The following is a 16,862-nucleotide window of genomic DNA, read 5'->3' as shown; positions in this document are numbered from 1 at the left end:
TTACAAGAATGCTGAACTAAACCATGAGCAGCAGCAGTTCAAACATAAAATAGGAGAAGAATATGATGGCCAGCAAGCAGGGATCAAAACAGCAGTGACAACTACTGGAACATCCCCCATGGACATCAAATGTCCATTTCCTTCCAATGTCCTCTTTCCAATTGATCATTGTCTTTTCTTTCTTTCTTCTCATCCTACTTTGCTGACAATTTGGAAGCTGGTTCTGGCATGGCTAATTGTACATGTGATGATTGATTCTTGAACAGTTTATCTACAAAGTAATCACTGGATGCTCTTTCATCTCTGTACAAATTGCACCTCAAGCATCTATCCAGTGGTTCATCTTAAGCTTAGATCCAGCAATAACCTAATGTTCAGCAGATGAGAATTAACCAGTGAATTTACAGCGGATTTTTTGGATCATTGACATCATGCTTAGAACCTAGTAGTTGCAGTGGGCAAAGAAAGCAAGAAAAGTGAGACTTGAACAGGTTATACCTGGAAAAGCTGCATACTTTGATTCATAGTGTCAAGTGCCAAAGTTACATTTAAGCTGAGGGCAGCACAAATTGGGAGGATGATCCATCAAAACGATGGATTGGGCCATCATCTTAGACCATCTCATTGGGCTTCAGAAAATGCATGATAAGAGGAGGAGGAGAACTGGAAATGTACAAAGGATACTGTTTCCTTTACTCTTGATTCTAGCTATTTCAGATACAGAAAAAGAAAAAGCAATCCAATGGTGATAAACTAGCATCATTTTTCTTTCCTTGGAAGAATAATTTGATCCCTGAAGCAGAATGCAACAATGCTAACATGAGACATTCAGTTCCATTACTCAAAGCTCTGTTCAGCACTCATCTCACCTGAATCTTTACATTGTTTCACATTAAATCTCTAATGATATCAACTTGGAATGACAAGGAGCCACCTTAAGCTACAGATTCAGATTCTAACACAAACATTTGAGAGGACTACCTCCACAGTATTCAGGAGGAGTAGGGGGAAGAGTACACATGAACACTGTTGCTACAAGTGTAGAAATGTGCATGGCAACAGACCTGCATAGACAACCATGAAATGCTTCTCTTTCGGAGTAAAGGTGGAGAACAACCCCAACCTAAACAACATGAAACACTCACCTAAGACACAGCTCAAGGATTTAACTTCTGCTTAGGAGTCGAATGGCATCGAGGCACTCGAAGTTGCACCGATGCATCTGAAGCTAGTTTCCAGTGAAGGGAGTAATCTTGATGACAAGACCTGGGAATACATCATCGAAGTCTTGGACGTGAGGATTCTCCTCGAGTACGAACGGGTCGCCACACTTGTCGATGATCGTCTGAAGCGTCTCTCCTTCTCCGACCACGTATATCTCGTCGCAGGGCCGGTCGTTCACCGGCAGATACCTCCGAATCGGCGCGCCGGCCTCGTCCGGATCACAGCAGTTGGAAACGAGCAAGAGAATCAAGAGCAGCGCGCAGTACCATGAGACCTTCTCCGCAACCATCCATGTCATAGAGGAACAGCCAGCCATGGTCGGAGGAAGAAGAACAACACACCACCGTGGTGGCTTATCGGAATCGATAACGGCATTTTATTGATTCGATTTCGAGAGGGTGAGACATTTTGAGGTGGTTGGAGTTGGAGTCGATGAGTGAGAGGTCGGAGTTCTTTGTCTTGATTGCCGGTGGAGGTAAGTAAGGGTTGTGGCGGGAGGTCAAACCACCATTGCAGTGTAGTTGGTGAATACGATGCAAGAAATATGGGGAGCTTCCGACTCCAACACTCTGCTAATAAATACAATCCTCAGCTCCGGTAAATAATATTCCATTAGATCTCCACTTGCACTTATTGGAAGGAGGAGGAGGAGAACATCTCCGACTAAAATAGAAATCTCAAAAAATTAAAAAAATAAAATTATCATAAATTAGAAAATCGATATAAGATTAACGTTCTTCGACACTTTTTGCTTATATATATGAATAACAAAATAATTTTATATCATATGAGTTCAATTATAAATATCATAAATTTGTCTGTATACTTTCCTATATAAATTTAAAAAAATTTATTTTTTTATATCTTTTTTCTCACTCTCTCTATATATATTTAAAATAATTTTGTAAATCCTTTTTGTATTAAAACCTATACACATATAAGATTTTATAGAATAATCAAATCTTAATTTTTAAAATTATTTTCTTTAAAAAGAATTCTTTTCGTGCTATGATTACTTGTTGGGGCTTCAGAAATTAAAAAATACTTATCGATCTAACAATTATATAAAGTAAATAAGAAGAGATTCCAGCATAAGCAAACACCACACTAATGCCACTTTCTAATCTCCTAAAAGTCAAAATAAGAAGGTATCAGGAACTTGCAAATGGATCCATGTTTTGTTTTATATTTTGGTGCTTTTGACTTTTTGTGTTCTTGGCCCTCCAATGTTCCTTTGACAAAGGTCAAAGGTCAACAAGGTAGTGAACCACTTCACATTTGTCCACAGAGCAGAAGAAATCAAAGAATGGAGTCTCCCTTGGTTCCTTCGATCGGTTCAAATGCTTTATAACATTTCCATGCTTTTGTATATATTTATTGCAGATAAGAACTTTGTATATTATTTAACTACTAAATATACTTTTCCATCCTAATAAATATTTAACTTTGTATATTATTTCCATCCTAAATATATTTAACTTTGTATATATTTATTACAGATAACACCTACTACTTAATACACTAATTGATCTAGATATAACTTTCTAATAGTTACCTTAAGATATGGATGTTAATAGGGTGGGGCTAGATGAGGTGGGGAATGCTTCTTTCGTTCATGTCTCATCCCCTATTCTCCATTCATATTCTATTCACTTATGGATTCTTCCTATTCTCCATAGCCTATGATAGCTGCAATGAAGAGATGAGAGAGTTATGATGAAGGGGGAAACTGGAGGGAGAAGGGAAAAGAGAGTATTGATTGAGAAGGTAAGAAAAAAAAAGAGAGAAAGATATCGAGAAATCATTGTCGTCATTTATATTTTGTTGTTTGCAGTCGTTGATTGTCGGAAAAATCATTATTCATTGATAAAAAGAGTTTGACGAAAGAGGATCGATAAAGACAAAATTAGATAACCATCGCTATATGCCTACAATTAGGCATTGAGCACGCATAGTATATGAGGCTAAAATGAATTGTTTATATTAAAGAAGAATATATTTTATTTGATTCAATTGAATCGAATAATTTTTAATCAACTTATAATCGATTCAATCAAGATTCACCCAACTCTCAACTAATATGAATCAATGAAAACCTAACTCATTTAATGTTTGGACTTAGTGTCTTGTCCTACTTACTGATGGGGTGAGGATAGGTACGGGTACAAGGTGGGCATTGCTCTAATAGTTCTCGTCATGTATTTACATGGATAATATAAAATATTCCTTTATTTTTATTTATTTTTTCATCCGATCCCATTAGGGGTGGGTCTCAATGGATACATACACAACCCAATATAAGGATGGACAAGGATTATGAATTTATAATCATGAAATCGACTTAATGATCGTATTATCAATTTAGATCACAATAAGATTATATACATAAAATAAGTTATCCGTTTGTGATATTCATAATAAATCTAACAATAATGATGTTAAACATAAAAAATAAAATAAAATAAGAATTATAAAATAATATATGTATTTACAAATAAATATTTTTTTAAGGAGACATATACATCTCCCAAAAACTTATGGTTAATCAAGTGGTGCTCACATAATTAAACACCCAATAACTATCATAACTCCTTTATATGATGGTTTCATTTACTCAAATATTATTTTGAGAAATGTAAGTTGTATAGGATCATGATCACCAAATAAGACTTATACTACGTGATATGATTAATCATGCTAAATTGGTTTCAAAAGTAATCATAAATGAACTTTCCTATTCCGAGAAAGGGTTGCGATGCTCATCGCCGTTTCAGAGTACGTTCGATATGATCCGACGGTACATAACGACTTGTCTTGAGATCGAACGGCACACGTAAATCCGAGGATCGAACCTTTTCTTAACGCCTTTTTATGCTTTTTACCACGCTAATTTTATTTTCCGCTCTAATCTTTCTCTCGTCTCGATCGGCGAGAGAAGAATTCGATTCCGGATCGCTGTCGCAAACTCTCCCAAATCTTTCCCTTCTCCGTCTTGGTTCGGAATTCGGGTTCTTCTCATCCGATTCCTCCATCCAATCTCTGTCACGGGTCGCATTAGGGTTTTGGTCTTACACCCTTCTAGGGTTTTGGAACCTCGAATTTGAAGTCGGGAATTAGTCTGACAGCGCTGAAGGTTCGGCGGGAGCGGTGGAAGACATAGGTGAGGATGATCACGGAGAAGCCTAGCTGGGTTACGCATGAGGGGATGCAGATCTTCTCCATCGACATCCAAGCCGGAGGTCTCCGGTTTGCCACTGGTGGCGGAGACCACAAGGTGAGTCTTTTTTTTTTTTTTCCTTTTCTTTCCGATTTATTCTCTTTAGGTGACCGCTTTGAAGAAGGTGCCTCTGTTTACCTCCGTACTTGGGATCTCACGTAGATCTAATTGACGTCCCTTCTTCCTTATGCACGTTGCTGACTGTAATTGAATTAAAATGATTCCTGTTTGTCTTCGAATTTTGACAACGCTAGATAGTTCATCTTATTTAAGAATACGTGTTTGGTTGATTTCGCGCGTACACTTTGAACATGGTTAGTGCGATCTCTTTTTCATTTTGAATAAGGTTTCAGGTATTAAGAGAGTAATTTTTCTCACGTGTTATGTGGATTGTGGTGTATATTTTTGGTGCTCTTTTGACGTGAAAAATTTATTGATCAGTTTTGTCAGTTCAAGATTCTATTTCATAGTAAACATTAATCTGATGTCCATATGTTGTGTTTAATATGGTAATTCTGTCACTGTATTTGCTTAATATTCTTTTTCACTTGCCAAGTGCACTGGGTGGGTGAATTTCCTAGTCACGTACATTTTTATGTAGAATATGCGACTTATTGGGTATTTTGTAATTTTTTTTTGTTAAACTACATTGTAGCTAGCAGTTCAACAGTTTGTAGTTTCCATTAGCAGTCTTTTGTTTATTCATTTATTTATTTTTGTTGAGAACTTGGTGTTAGAGTGATGGGAACTTTGGCATCCAGAACTTTTATAGTGTCACATGAATTTTTACAGATACTAATCGTCTTCTGCTTTAATGTAGGTCCGAATATGGAACATGAAATCAGTAGCAACGGACTCTGAAAATGACTCTTCAAACCCAAGATTGCTGGCTACTCTGCGTGATCACTTTGGATCAGTCAATTGTGTTAGGTGGGCTAAGCATGGTAGATTTCTTGCCTCTGGATCGGATGATCATGTCATTCTTATTCATGAGAGAAAACCTGGGTCAGGTACTACTGAATTTGGCAGTGGAGAGCCTCCAGATGTGGAAAATTGGAAAGTCACTATGACATTGAGGGGTCATACTGCAGATGTGGTAATTAAATCTTCTCTTATCTCGATGTCAATCTTTCAGGCTCATTGAGCCCTAGTACTTTTTATTATGTGTTTCTATTCACATTAAAAAGCAGTTTTTCGATGTTTGAAGTAGGTAGATCTCAATTGGTCTCCGGATGACTTAACATTAGCTAGTGGTAGTTTGGATAACACAATTCATATATGGAACATCACGACCGGCATCTGCACTGCTGTATTAAGAGGGCATTCCAGCTTAGTCAAAGGGGTTACTTGGGATCCTATTGGTTCTTTTATAGCAAGCCAGTCAGATGATAAGACTGTCATCATATGGAGAACCAGCGACTGGAGTTTGGCCCACAGGACAGAAGGCCACTGGTCAAAATCGGTAACTTTTGTACTCTAGATCATTTACTTTCTATATACCATTTTCTATTCCAGTAATATTTTCTTCTATTAGTCTGTTTCTTAGTAGATGTGCTCTTTTGCAGCTTGGCTCTACATTTTTCAGACGACTTGGGTGGTCACCTTGTGGCCATTTCATCACTACGACTCATGGCTTTCAGAAACCTAGACACTCAGCCCCAGTACTGGAAAGGGGCGAATGGTCTGCTACCTTTGACTTTCTAGGTCACAATGCCCCTATTATTGTGGTAAAGTTTAACCACTCTATGTTTCGGAAGCATTTTTCTAATACTCAAGAAGCAAACACTGCACCTGCTGGATGGACCAATGGGGCATGTAGGACTACATCAAAAGAATTCCAGCCGTATAATGTGATTGCAATTGGAAGTCAGGACCGCACTATAACTGTATGGACAACAGCGAGTGCCCGCCCTCTGTTTGTTGCTAAACATTTTTTCACACAAAGTGTTGTAGATTTATCATGGTAATACATTTTTCTGGTTGTTAAATATTTGAATTTTTATTATTGTTGCTCCATATCTAGTTCATGATCTTTAATCTAAACCTCATCACTGCTGAAACAGGAGTCCTGATGGCTATGCACTTTTTGCCTGCTCCTTGGATGGGACAGTGGCCACTTTCCATTTTGAAATGAAGGAGTTAGGGCATCGATTAACTGATACTGAGCTGGATGAGATAAAGAGAAGTCGATATGGAGATGTCAGAGGAAGGCAAGCAAACTTAGCTGAAAGTGCTGCACAGTTGTTGCTAGAAGCAGTATGTGCTAAGCAATCAGTGAGCAAAAAAGGAGCATCCAACATTGAGCAAAATCAGATATCTGGAAATGCTTCCATGGATCCAATAAATGGAATCAATAGCCAGTCAGTTCAAAAGGCTCCTGAAGCCCAAGCTGGAGATGACAAGAAAAATGGAGGAGCCAATATGGATGGTTCAAATAAAATGCCACCTGTCCAGTTATCAAGTCCTCCAAAACAAAGAGAATATCGTCGTCCTGATGGGCGAAAAAGAATAATCCCTGAAGCAGTTGGAGTTCCTGCATATGAGGAAAATCTATCTGCAGCCCAAGCTCAACTGGTGGAGTTTTCTTCCTTGGCTTTGGATCAAGTGAAGGATGATCGTAATGCTGTTGCAGATGGTGGGGTAAAAGAAGCTTCCCTGAAGAGGCCATTTAGTGGAAGCTATGGTGCATATAGCTACTCTGACAAGTGCAACAACTGTGGATCTAAAGAGCGTTCTGGACTCACTGCTAGGGCTAACATTAATGACAGCCTTATTATTGAGAAAGCACCAGCATTGACTAGCACTGATGGAAGGACAAATGTAGAACACATGGGATCTATAGGTATGACGAGTTATCTGATGACTTCCGGTGCTCTTTCTATTCGGGTATCCAATAAGAAAGACGGGGAAGATAGTTTACCGATTTGCTTGGAAGCTAAGCCCGTAGAACGATCAGTACATGATGTAATTGGTGTTAGCAATTCAGTTTTTACAAAAGAAACTGAAATAAGTTGCACGAAAGGATCTGAAACTCTGTGGTCTGACCGTATATCTGGAAATGTAACTGTCTTAGCTGGAAATGCGAACTTTTGGGCTGTTGGTTGTGAAGATGGCTGCCTACAGGTACTCCAACAATTGTTCTTCATACACTGAAAGTTCATTGAAATTATTGAACCTTGGCAGTTATTTTTGTTAGATGTTAGTTGACTGCCACATGCTTGTTGTTTTCCAATTGTTTGAGATTTTGTTTTATTTTGAGTTTAAAGAGTCAGAACGAATGTAGATATTTATAATAGTTATACTTTTTGTTGATTTGTTGTCAGCATATCATAACAATATTGAAGAGCATAATTGTTAGGACTTCGGATTAAAAAAAAAATTCGAATTGTACGTATAGACAAAACAAGCTCCCCATGTTAGATGTCTTTTGGCTTTTGAGTAGTTTTTTCTATGGTTTAGGATATTTTGCAGGGTTGCTATAGGACACTTGATCACCAGTTGGCTTAATTTCTTATTGCTGCATGTCATGCATACCACGTGATGCCACAAAACATCTTGCCAGGAATTCTGCTGTAATTTCTTGATGTGTATGTGTGAACTTGACATATTGCGATATCAAATAATTCTGTAGTAAACCATTTTGGAACTAAAAAAACTGTATTATTATGATGATTGTTTGCGCATGTTATATGAAACGCTCAGACAGTCTATAGGATAATCTTATTGATTTCCAACAGGAAAGTCTCTTGAAGTTCATATAAAAAATAGTGTCATGTTATGTTCTATGAAACCTACTGAGGGAACATGCAGATGCATGCACTGCTTCAATTAATTATTAAGGCCTAAGATCAGAAATACTAAAGATTATGGGGTGACATCTCATTGTACCATGGACTAAAATATATGTTAAATATTGAATAGGAAATTTGTGTTTCTATTTATAGGTATAAGAAATTAACATTCTTTGTTTGTCTTAACTTCTAGACAGAATGTGATTTCTGTCTATTTTTGGTCTCAACTTGGGAAAAATGGACAGTGTGTTTTGCAGTCTAAATACATACATATATATATATATATATATATATATACCATTGTCTAATATATTTGTCATATTTCTAACTAGTGCTTAGCAAACATGATACAATAAATGTTCTCTCTTTTGCTGTGTTGACACACTTTCCTTAGTCTTTGTCATTATCTTTCAGAGGAGAGACTGTATATGGTTGCATTTGTGATGATAATAATATATGCATACTCACATAAAAGCTTCATATGATTCACAGATTTACAGAACTGATGGCAATACTGTTCTAGGATATATAAGTAAGGATAACATGTGCATGGAGTTACTTGTTACCTAAATTTAGCTGCAAAGCCAGGATCTACAAGAAAAAGATTAGGTGAAGGATCACAAGGATCTTGCCCTTGAATGATTTGAAAAAGGCTAGATTATGTAGGCTTATCCAGCATGCAGGTAGGTAGTTTGAATGATTTGAACCAAGGTTTAAATACTGGTCGAATTGGAAATTGGTATGTATTGCCCATATTTATTGGTTTGACCAAGGACCAACATCAAAACATATAGCTTGATAGCGACAGAGTGATGTTCATTTATTCTATCATACCAGGAGGTACAGGTAGGGACACAGTGCATGCAGTATATCAACACCGTACCAGCCCGATAGGTTAGCAAAATTGATATTACATGGCATTTAAAACCTGGATTTGAACTATAAGCATGCATGTTGCAATAAAGCAACTTTTCTGTAGCATTAAGACTTGCCTTTAAGATTATGAGTGTAGAACCAACTTCAAATTTATATCTTTTAAGTTCTTCAATTTGCAATTACCTATTTAATGGTTTCTACAAATTTTGCCATGGTCAAATTATTATTCTATAAACAAATTGTAGGAATCAACAGAAGTAAAAAAAAATATATATTTTGTCATATAAACCCAGTTTGATTGGAATTTGCAAACCATAACTAAGCCCACGGAGCTGACAAACGAGGTAATTTTGTTTATAAGAGTTTTATTCTTGTAATTCTAAAGTCACTTCCATGAATTACATTCTGTTTGTTTCATGACTTCAAGGAATTCTAGCAACTGATCTTTCTCACTTAGTGCTTACCAACTACTGAACCTTGATCTGAGTTAAGTTGATTGGCATGTTCATTATGGTTAAAATTTGTTTCTGAAAACACTTTCTTTTGTACATCCCTTAGCTCTTTAGAGTTATGCCAAAAATATGGATCTTTTTGTGCTTCTTTTATTTTACATCATTGTTGGCTGTCAGCTTTAATAGACATTTTATTTTCCATAACTGTTTCTTCTTGTTTAAATTATAAATAATGGTTGCCCATTTGTCTTTGTTAGATCTATACTAAATGTGGAAGACGAGCAATTCCAGCCATGATGATGGGATCTGCTGCAGTTTTTGTAGACTGTGATGAGTCTTGGAAGTTACTTCTTGTTACAAGGAGAGGCTTGCTGTATGTCTGGGATCTTTTTAACAGGACTTGCATTTTGCATGAATCTTTATCTTCTCTAGTTACTTCAAGGGAGGATTCGTCAGCAAAAGATGCTGGTAAGAACTTTGAACTATATGATTCTGATTATAAAATTGGAAATATTCAAGGCATTATGATGTTCGTTAGAAGTTTGTCTTTGATCTGTTTCATCTCATTAATCAGGTACAATAAGAATTATATCTGCAAGATTTTCAAGATCTGGTTCACCCTTGGTTGTTCTTGCCACGCGTCATGCCTTTCTGTTTGACATGAGCCTGATGTGCTGGCTAAGGATAGCTGATGACTGCTTCCCAGCTTCAAACTTTTCAAGTTCTTTTAACTTGAGTCATATTCAAAGTGGTGAATTGGGCAAATTGCAGGTTGATGTTAGCAAATTCATGGCAAGAAAGCCAAGTTGGACTAGGTATGCAGAATGTGCATCCATCAATGCCAGTATGAATTTTAACAAATATAATTATTTTCATTTGTGGTAATGTTTCCTTTCGTGTTTGTCATGTTTTGTTCAACTACTAACTTCGAGAAATTTTTAATACATATATAGAGTGACGGGTGACGGGACACAGACACGTGCACATTTGGAAACACAGTTGGCATCATCACTTGTTTTAAAATCACCTAATGAATATCGTCAGTGCCTTCTATCTTATATACGGTTTCTTGCAAGGTAAGTACATTTTTGCCTGCAATCAATGAATTTATGATTATGTTCTTCTTGGGTGTTTATGTTCATTACTTGTATCTGCATCATTTACTGCTCTTGCAACCTCCCTAAGGCACCACTGTGATAGACAACTTGGGATTTGCCCTTTATCACCTAAATAAGCTGCTGCTGTTTCTAGGGTGCAAGCGATCATAAGTGATATATTTGTACATAGATTTGTTCAAATTTTCCCACTTTGAGATAGAATTTTTAGATGAACTGTAGCACACTAAGATATCTACGGTCATATGTAAAGCACCTAATGTGTAAATGGTAATATTCAAATAGTTGCTTGCAGATGGAATCAGCACTAATTTTTATCATACATGAATGAATGATGCTAATTGACAGCAGGATGTTCGAAGAGATGGAAGTATTGTTCCGAATGCAATCTATGCAGATCTATAATGTGGATATCTTGTATGACTGCTTCACATAAGATTATGTTTTGGTATATGGTGTGTTACTATCTATGCGGGATATGTGGCTGCTTATGGAGTCCTCATAAGAGTGTAATGGCCATGCATATAATGTAATGGCCATGCATAATGGCCATTATATATAATATTTTCAAATTCTAGCATTCAGCACAAATGCATTGGATACATGGCTGCATGCGGCATTTCCACTGTGTAGTACCTTGACCATCTTTCTACCAGAGTCACTTTGGAACATTAGATGGGAGGTAACAGAAAATTGACTATTCTCTTGAAATTTATAAGTTATGATTTGACTTGTGCTGGTTACCCGAATGCAGTAGATAAAACTCTTCATTTCTTCTCTGAAAATTAAATAGCGTGGAATTCATCATAGTAATACTTGTATGCAAAGTACACCCCTGCAGTATGTATTATGCATGGTAATCAGTTTCCTAACTAATCATTTTGGTGAACTTTGTTTTTTGCTTAATTGTGTTTATCTTGTGCTAGTTCTTTTTCGCCCTCATGTCTACGGATATTCATATTTCATTTGGTGTGCTTCATGCCTCCAGAGAAAAATGTCTTCATTCAATTGTAGCATTTTTTGAAACTTATAGGGCACAGCTTACAAGATGAGGACTGAGATAACCATGGTCTTATTTTACAGAGAAGCTGATGAGTCCCGATTGCGTGAAGTTTGTGAGAGTTTTCTTGGCCCCCCTACAGGAATGGCTGACGCCACACTTGTGGACTCGAAGAAACCAGCATGGGACCCCTATGTGCTTGTGAGATTCTCTTTATCCTCAATCATTTTCTTTCATGTGTGGTTGTAGCATTTGTATTTTTTCAAAATATGTTCGTAGCATTTGTTGTTTGAAATCTTTTCGTTTGTTCATCTAGTTAGCCCTCGGTTTGGATTCAGCCAAAACGAACCTTATTTTGACCTCTTTCAGGGGTTGTCTCAAGCCTAAGTTCTTTTACTTTTATTCTTTTTTCAGCCTCAAATACGTCAGTAGTTTTTCAAATGCATTTCGTATACATGTCGACATAAGCAGTGTTATGCTGTGCTCATCATTTGAAACTAAAATAAGATATCCAAGGAAGGAGCACGAGATGGGGAATTCTTATGTCTCATAGGGGTCTATGAGAGATCCTCCTTCAAGTTCTTGTTACTTTTACCTTGCCGTCTTATAATTACTGAAACTTTTGGCCAATTTATGGTATCGCAGGGAATGAAAAAGCAGAAACTCCTCAGGGAAGATATTCTTCCAGCCATGGCATCGAACAGGAAGGTCCAACGGCTGCTAAATGAATTCATGGACCTTCTTTCCGAATACGAAACCAATGGCACTAATGCCGATCATATGGATGTTGACGGTCAAACAAATGATGCCAACATATAAAGTTTGGTATTTATCCTATTTTATTTTCAACTTTGTTCAAAATATAGTTGGTCCGATTCATGTGACAGAATGTAACAGAATTAATGTGCTATATATAAAAGCCAAAATGATTCATCTGTATCTTTCTCATCTGATTCTGATATTGTAGTTTGTGCCTTTAATCGTCAGGGTTTCATTATGTAAAAAAAAAATGCTAAAAGCCTGAAAGAACTCTTGTATTCCCCTTTTTGCTAATTGATTCAGGAATCATTAAAAGTTTCAATGGAGAGTGAAAACATTTACATTTTGTGACTAACAATTAACTAATGTATGATGAGTTGGATTTATGCTGCTGTAAAAGCCTTTCACTATGTGTTTAAGGTTACAGGAATGCATGCCTTTTTTATTCCCTGATGAGTGTTTATGAGTCTTATTATATATGCCAAATACTATTTTGACTTTTGTCTTCGTTGAGAAAAAACTGGCCGCCATGATCGAGCTGTATCACCCCGACAAGAGGAGAGAAATGGAAGACGAGGGATCTGACGATATCTGTAACTCGAGATATCTCAAGCAGGTCAGAGTTGGAGGAACTCGCGGAGCGAGGGCCGGAGGAACTCGAAGGCAGCAGCCCACCCGGCCTGAGTCGGGTGCACCCAGTCCCAGTAGAAGTGTTCCTCCGGGCGGCGACACACCCCGTACAACCTGTTCCCCTTGGCGTCGATCTCTCCACACTCCGTCGTGTTGGATCTACTCACACAACATGGCACCAACGGGTGCTTGATCTCCTTTGCTCCCTTCGCTGCAACGCGGAAGAAAGAAAAGATCAGCAGAAGAAAGCCACTGAATTCGTGCGAGATTGCGGAGCTGCAGACCTCGATGGAGCACGTTCAAGAAGGCTGTGTTGACGTCGAGAGAGAGGAAGGTGGTGTCACTGCCTCCACCCAACTCCTGCATCAGCTCATCGACCCTGCGGTTGTGCTCTGCGACCGCGGATGACACGTTCGAGTAGCAGGCCGTGTAATTGGTCGGCCTGGTGTAGGACGGAATGCATCCGATCGGGTGCAGGTTGGTGACGATGACCTTCGGCACCCCGATGTGACTGAGGCGTTTCAGATCTACCTTGAGCTGCGCGAACAAACGGTGCATGAATCCATGGAGGTGCTGCAAGCAGAGGGAAGAACTCCATCAGCCCGCGAACTGCGTCTTCGTTCATGTTAATCGACACTCACGTGCAAGTAGTCCGGATCGAGCTGGGAAAGGAATTGGTAATCGTTCCCGGAGACAGCAATCAGCGCAGCGGAAGACTTGAGGTCGTGTCTTGAGAAGACGCCATCGTCGATCTGAGCCTGGAACTTGTCTATCTGAGCTGTTAGGTTGCTCTGGAAGTTGCCGGTGTCGAAGATCCCGGAACCGGCGACGGCGAAGTTCATGCCGTATGGCAGCAGCTTCTGGCCGAACTTTCTGATCCTGTAAGGAATGGGAGATCTGATCCGCAAAAACGAGGCTGCCACACCATGTAGACACAGCTTTTACTGCAGTTCTTAGATATGCTTGCAGTCTAACAGTGTCAAGGAATCGTGTCATAAAGCGAGAGACAGAGAGAGAGAGAGGAATTGACAGACCAACGTAGTCGGTGAGGACTCTGCCATCGGAGAAGCGGCCGGTGGGCTTCCTAGGGAAGGTCATGCCGTAAGGATCGAACCATGAACGCGCGAGCCTCCCCAGCAACCTCCCCAGGTTGCCGGTGTCGACGTAGGAGTCGCCGAAGACGAACAGCTTATTGACATAGTGATGCTCTGGTCTCTGCTTGCCGTGAGCAGAACCAGCAATCCGAGTCCCTGAAACATGAATCAGTCAAGACATGGAAAAAGGGCTCGGTGAAGGAGATGACGGTCTTACCCATCACGAGGAACACTAAAGAGAAGACAGAGAAGGGCGAGGAATCGGTTGGCCTTCGCCATGGTAGAAGACAGAGATAGAGAGAGAGATGGAGCTGCTGAGATTCATGTATCGAGACTGTCGAGGAGAATTTATAGGGATACGACTGGATTTGGAATCTTGTTTGCTTCCAAGGAAATAAAGATCGAAGACATGAGAGTATTATTATATCGGCGTAGTATATATCGATCGACAATGGAATGTTGATTGGGGGCATCAGTAAATTAATGGTATCTCGGCATTAACTGTGTTCACATTGTCATCGTCGTACAAAGCGGTTGATGTGCTTTCCTTCGGCCTCCGAGCCCGTCCATGTCGACTTCGCGGAACACGGCAAGCTGAGGGAGACCTCCTTGCTGAGTTCGTCGTCCATGTCGACTTCCGGGGACACGTCAGCTGTGGGCTATCTATCATAAGTTTATTCTTAAGTAGATTCTGATTGTTGGAGGTGGAATTAATATAATGATGAGGATAGTTATTATGATAAGATTCGGCTGGCGTCAGATGACGCCTCACGCAACAGCATCTGGTCAATGCAGATTGGAACGCCGACCGAGATGCATTAACATCCTGCCAAAGCTCAATTCTTCACGCCACGCCAACACAAAGTCAGACGCTACCAGCTTGTCCCCTGCAAGCGGGCAGCTCAGGAAGCAGTATGCTTCCCTATAAATACCCTCTCGTTCATTAGAAAGAGGGGGGACAGACACACAAAAACCCTTCTCATTTGAAACCCCCTCCACATCAGCTAACTTGATCGTCGGAGGGGTCGGGCTGAGAGCCTCGGCTCGACCTTTGTGCAGGTGCGAAGCCGAAGGTCCCCTCTGGACGCGTAGGCGAGGAGTTCCTACCCGGAGGAGACGGCTACACCATCCCGATCGGACACCGCACCCGACCGCTTCAGCGAGCTCGAGGAGCGCCCCAGGGAGATCCCCGTCGTCCGGACCCGAACCGAACCGCGTCGGCCCCGAGGCCACGGCTCAAAGTTGTTTCCCACAACATATAAGTAGAAGTCTAACTCAATCATAAGTTAAGTTAGTTTGACGCCGATACGAAATCTTAATCGGGAATAAATTTTCATATTTAAGTTAAAATTTAATAAAAATTTTAGATAATTTGGTAATATACTTGTGAGATAGTTTGCTTTCTGATAAAATATATTTTGGGTCCAAGTCGAGCCGTGACTCATCAACCACAGTTGTTCATCAACACGTGAGATTTTTGATAACTATCTATGTAAGGCTAATAGTGATAGTTTGATCTTGCAATAATATGACATCAAATATATATAATATATATATAGTCAAATATTTGTATTCTTTTCAATAATATTAGTAACAATGATTGAAACTTAGGGCATGCATGCATGCATGCATGCATATGATGACATGGCAAACAAGCAGTGAAGTGATTACACTCGAAGAAGAAGGCTCTACAGAGAAAACCCTCGAAGCGATTGTAACCGTGAAAACAACCACCAACCTAACCCACCAAATGTGCCCTACAGGGAGTGGTGTCCGTCCGTCATTGAATGATCACACGCCGATCAAACCGGTGGACCGATTAATTGAACTTTGGTTGTCAGTAGCGATCAGAAAGCATGCTTTGATGGCTTCACTCAACCAGTCACATAATGTTGCCTTGATTTGGACGTTCAACTATTTTTTTCTATAATTTTCTTTTCAAAAAGATTTTGTATAAAATGAAGACGATTTCTCTCGAAAAGTTTATCTTTTTATTTTTATTTTAAATATATTTCTTATTTTTATTTTTTTCAAATAATTTTTTTTAATATTTTGTTTTCGTGTTTCCGTCGATAAAACCAACCGACGACGATGTTAACGTAAATGAACTTAAATACTTCACTTTTATTATAAATTTTTAAATCTACTGATCGATCGAGATAATATATAATTAATCCTAAAATTTATCTAAAAACTCAAAAAAATAATATTTTATTTATTTTTTAATCTTTAAATATTTTTTTTATAAAATATTAATATATAATTTTTTTATTATATATATACAAAAAAATCCGGAAAATACTTATTAACTCAATATTATTTATTATCTATAAAACTGAACGAAATCGACAACCGTGAGGTGATTGGGGGGAGTATTTTGGGATATCTCTTCTCCATGGGTAATTTGCGTTGCATCGTCACCGAGGGAGGGATCTCGCCCTTTCCATCGTAATAATGCCAAGTCGGAAGATGTGGCAAAGATGTCGGAATCGTGAGGACAAGCGAGAGAGATGACATTAAGGCTTTCCGGCATGCTTCATCACCAACGCACCCATCCGTGGAAACAGATGCACTTGCTTGCTTGTTAAGAGACATTGGCTGTGACATTGAAGTACATCAGATGCCGCTGCCGCTGCCACTGCCGCATTCAATCAAAAGTGGCAACATCGAGATCTGTGGAGGTGCCATTAGAGTGCAGGCTTGC

The 16,862-nt window shown here is 39.0% G+C and overlaps 2 protein-coding genes across 4 annotated transcripts; one reads left to right on the top strand and one right to left on the bottom strand.

Annotated features, from left to right (window-relative positions):
• The first annotated feature begins 4,142 nt into the window (after positions 1-4,142).
• On the top strand, positions 4,143-12,614 carry LOC135620284 (protein HIRA-like). Of its 2 annotated transcripts, XM_065123124.1 has the most exons (11): positions 4,360-4,498; positions 5,262-5,371; positions 5,452-5,537; positions 5,652-5,903; positions 6,007-6,404; positions 6,505-7,564; positions 9,818-10,028; positions 10,135-10,375; positions 10,514-10,636; positions 11,759-11,876; positions 12,321-12,614. In XM_065123124.1, the coding sequence occupies exons 2-11, from the start codon at positions 5,305-5,307 to the stop codon at positions 12,492-12,494; spliced, it is 2,730 nt and encodes a 909-aa protein (XP_064979196.1). In that variant the 5' UTR covers positions 4,360-4,498; positions 5,262-5,304; the 3' UTR covers positions 12,495-12,614. The 2 variants fall into 2 exon arrangements, with proteins under 2 accessions (XP_064979195.1, XP_064979196.1); XM_065123123.1 differs by having other exon boundaries at positions 4,143-4,498; positions 5,262-5,537.
• A 241-nt stretch (positions 12,615-12,855) lies between these two features.
• On the bottom strand, positions 12,856-14,553 carry LOC135620285 (GDSL esterase/lipase At5g03610-like). 2 transcript variants are annotated; one of them, XM_065123126.1, is made up of 5 exons: positions 14,376-14,553; positions 14,099-14,314; positions 13,706-13,980; positions 13,349-13,637; positions 12,856-13,275 (listed from the first exon to the last, which is right to left on the bottom strand). In XM_065123126.1, the coding sequence occupies exons 1-5, from the start codon at positions 14,377-14,379 to the stop codon at positions 13,052-13,054; spliced, it is 1,008 nt and encodes a 335-aa protein (XP_064979198.1). In that variant the 5' UTR covers positions 14,380-14,553; the 3' UTR covers positions 12,856-13,051. The 2 variants fall into 2 exon arrangements, with proteins under 2 accessions (XP_064979198.1, XP_064979197.1); XM_065123125.1 differs by having other exon boundaries at positions 13,349-13,601; positions 14,376-14,537.
• Positions 14,554-16,862: the final 2,309 nt, after the last annotated feature.

Source organism: Musa acuminata, chromosome BXJ2-8 (genome assembly GCF_036884655.1).
Source record: "Musa acuminata AAA Group cultivar baxijiao chromosome BXJ2-8, Cavendish_Baxijiao_AAA, whole genome shotgun sequence".
Classification (NCBI taxonomy): domain Eukaryota; kingdom Viridiplantae; phylum Streptophyta; class Magnoliopsida; order Zingiberales; family Musaceae; genus Musa; species Musa acuminata.
Note: the sequence above shows the minus strand (reverse complement) of the source record. Positions and strands in the feature narration are given on the sequence as shown.

Excerpts from the sequence above, each read along its gene's own strand:
- LOC135620284 (XM_065123123.1), top strand. The coding sequence starts at position 4,391 with ATGATCACGGAGAAGCCTAGCTGGGTTACGCATGAGGGGATGCAGATC. Across the intron at positions 4,499-5,261 it reads CTGGTGGCGGAGACCACAAG|GTCCGAATATGGAACATGAA; the intron begins GTGAGTCTTTTT and ends GCTTTAATGTAG. Across the intron at positions 10,029-10,134 it reads TTCGTCAGCAAAAGATGCTG|GTACAATAAGAATTATATCT; the intron begins GTAAGAACTTTG and ends CTCATTAATCAG.
- LOC135620285 (XM_065123126.1), bottom strand. Across the intron at positions 13,981-14,098 it reads AGTCCTCACCGACTACGTTG|CCTCGTTTTTGCGGATCAGA; the intron begins GTCTGTCAATTC and ends ATGGTGTGGCAG. Across the intron at positions 13,276-13,348 it reads CTTGAACGTGCTCCATCGAG|CGAAGGGAGCAAAGGAGATC; the intron begins GTCTGCAGCTCC and ends TCCGCGTTGCAG.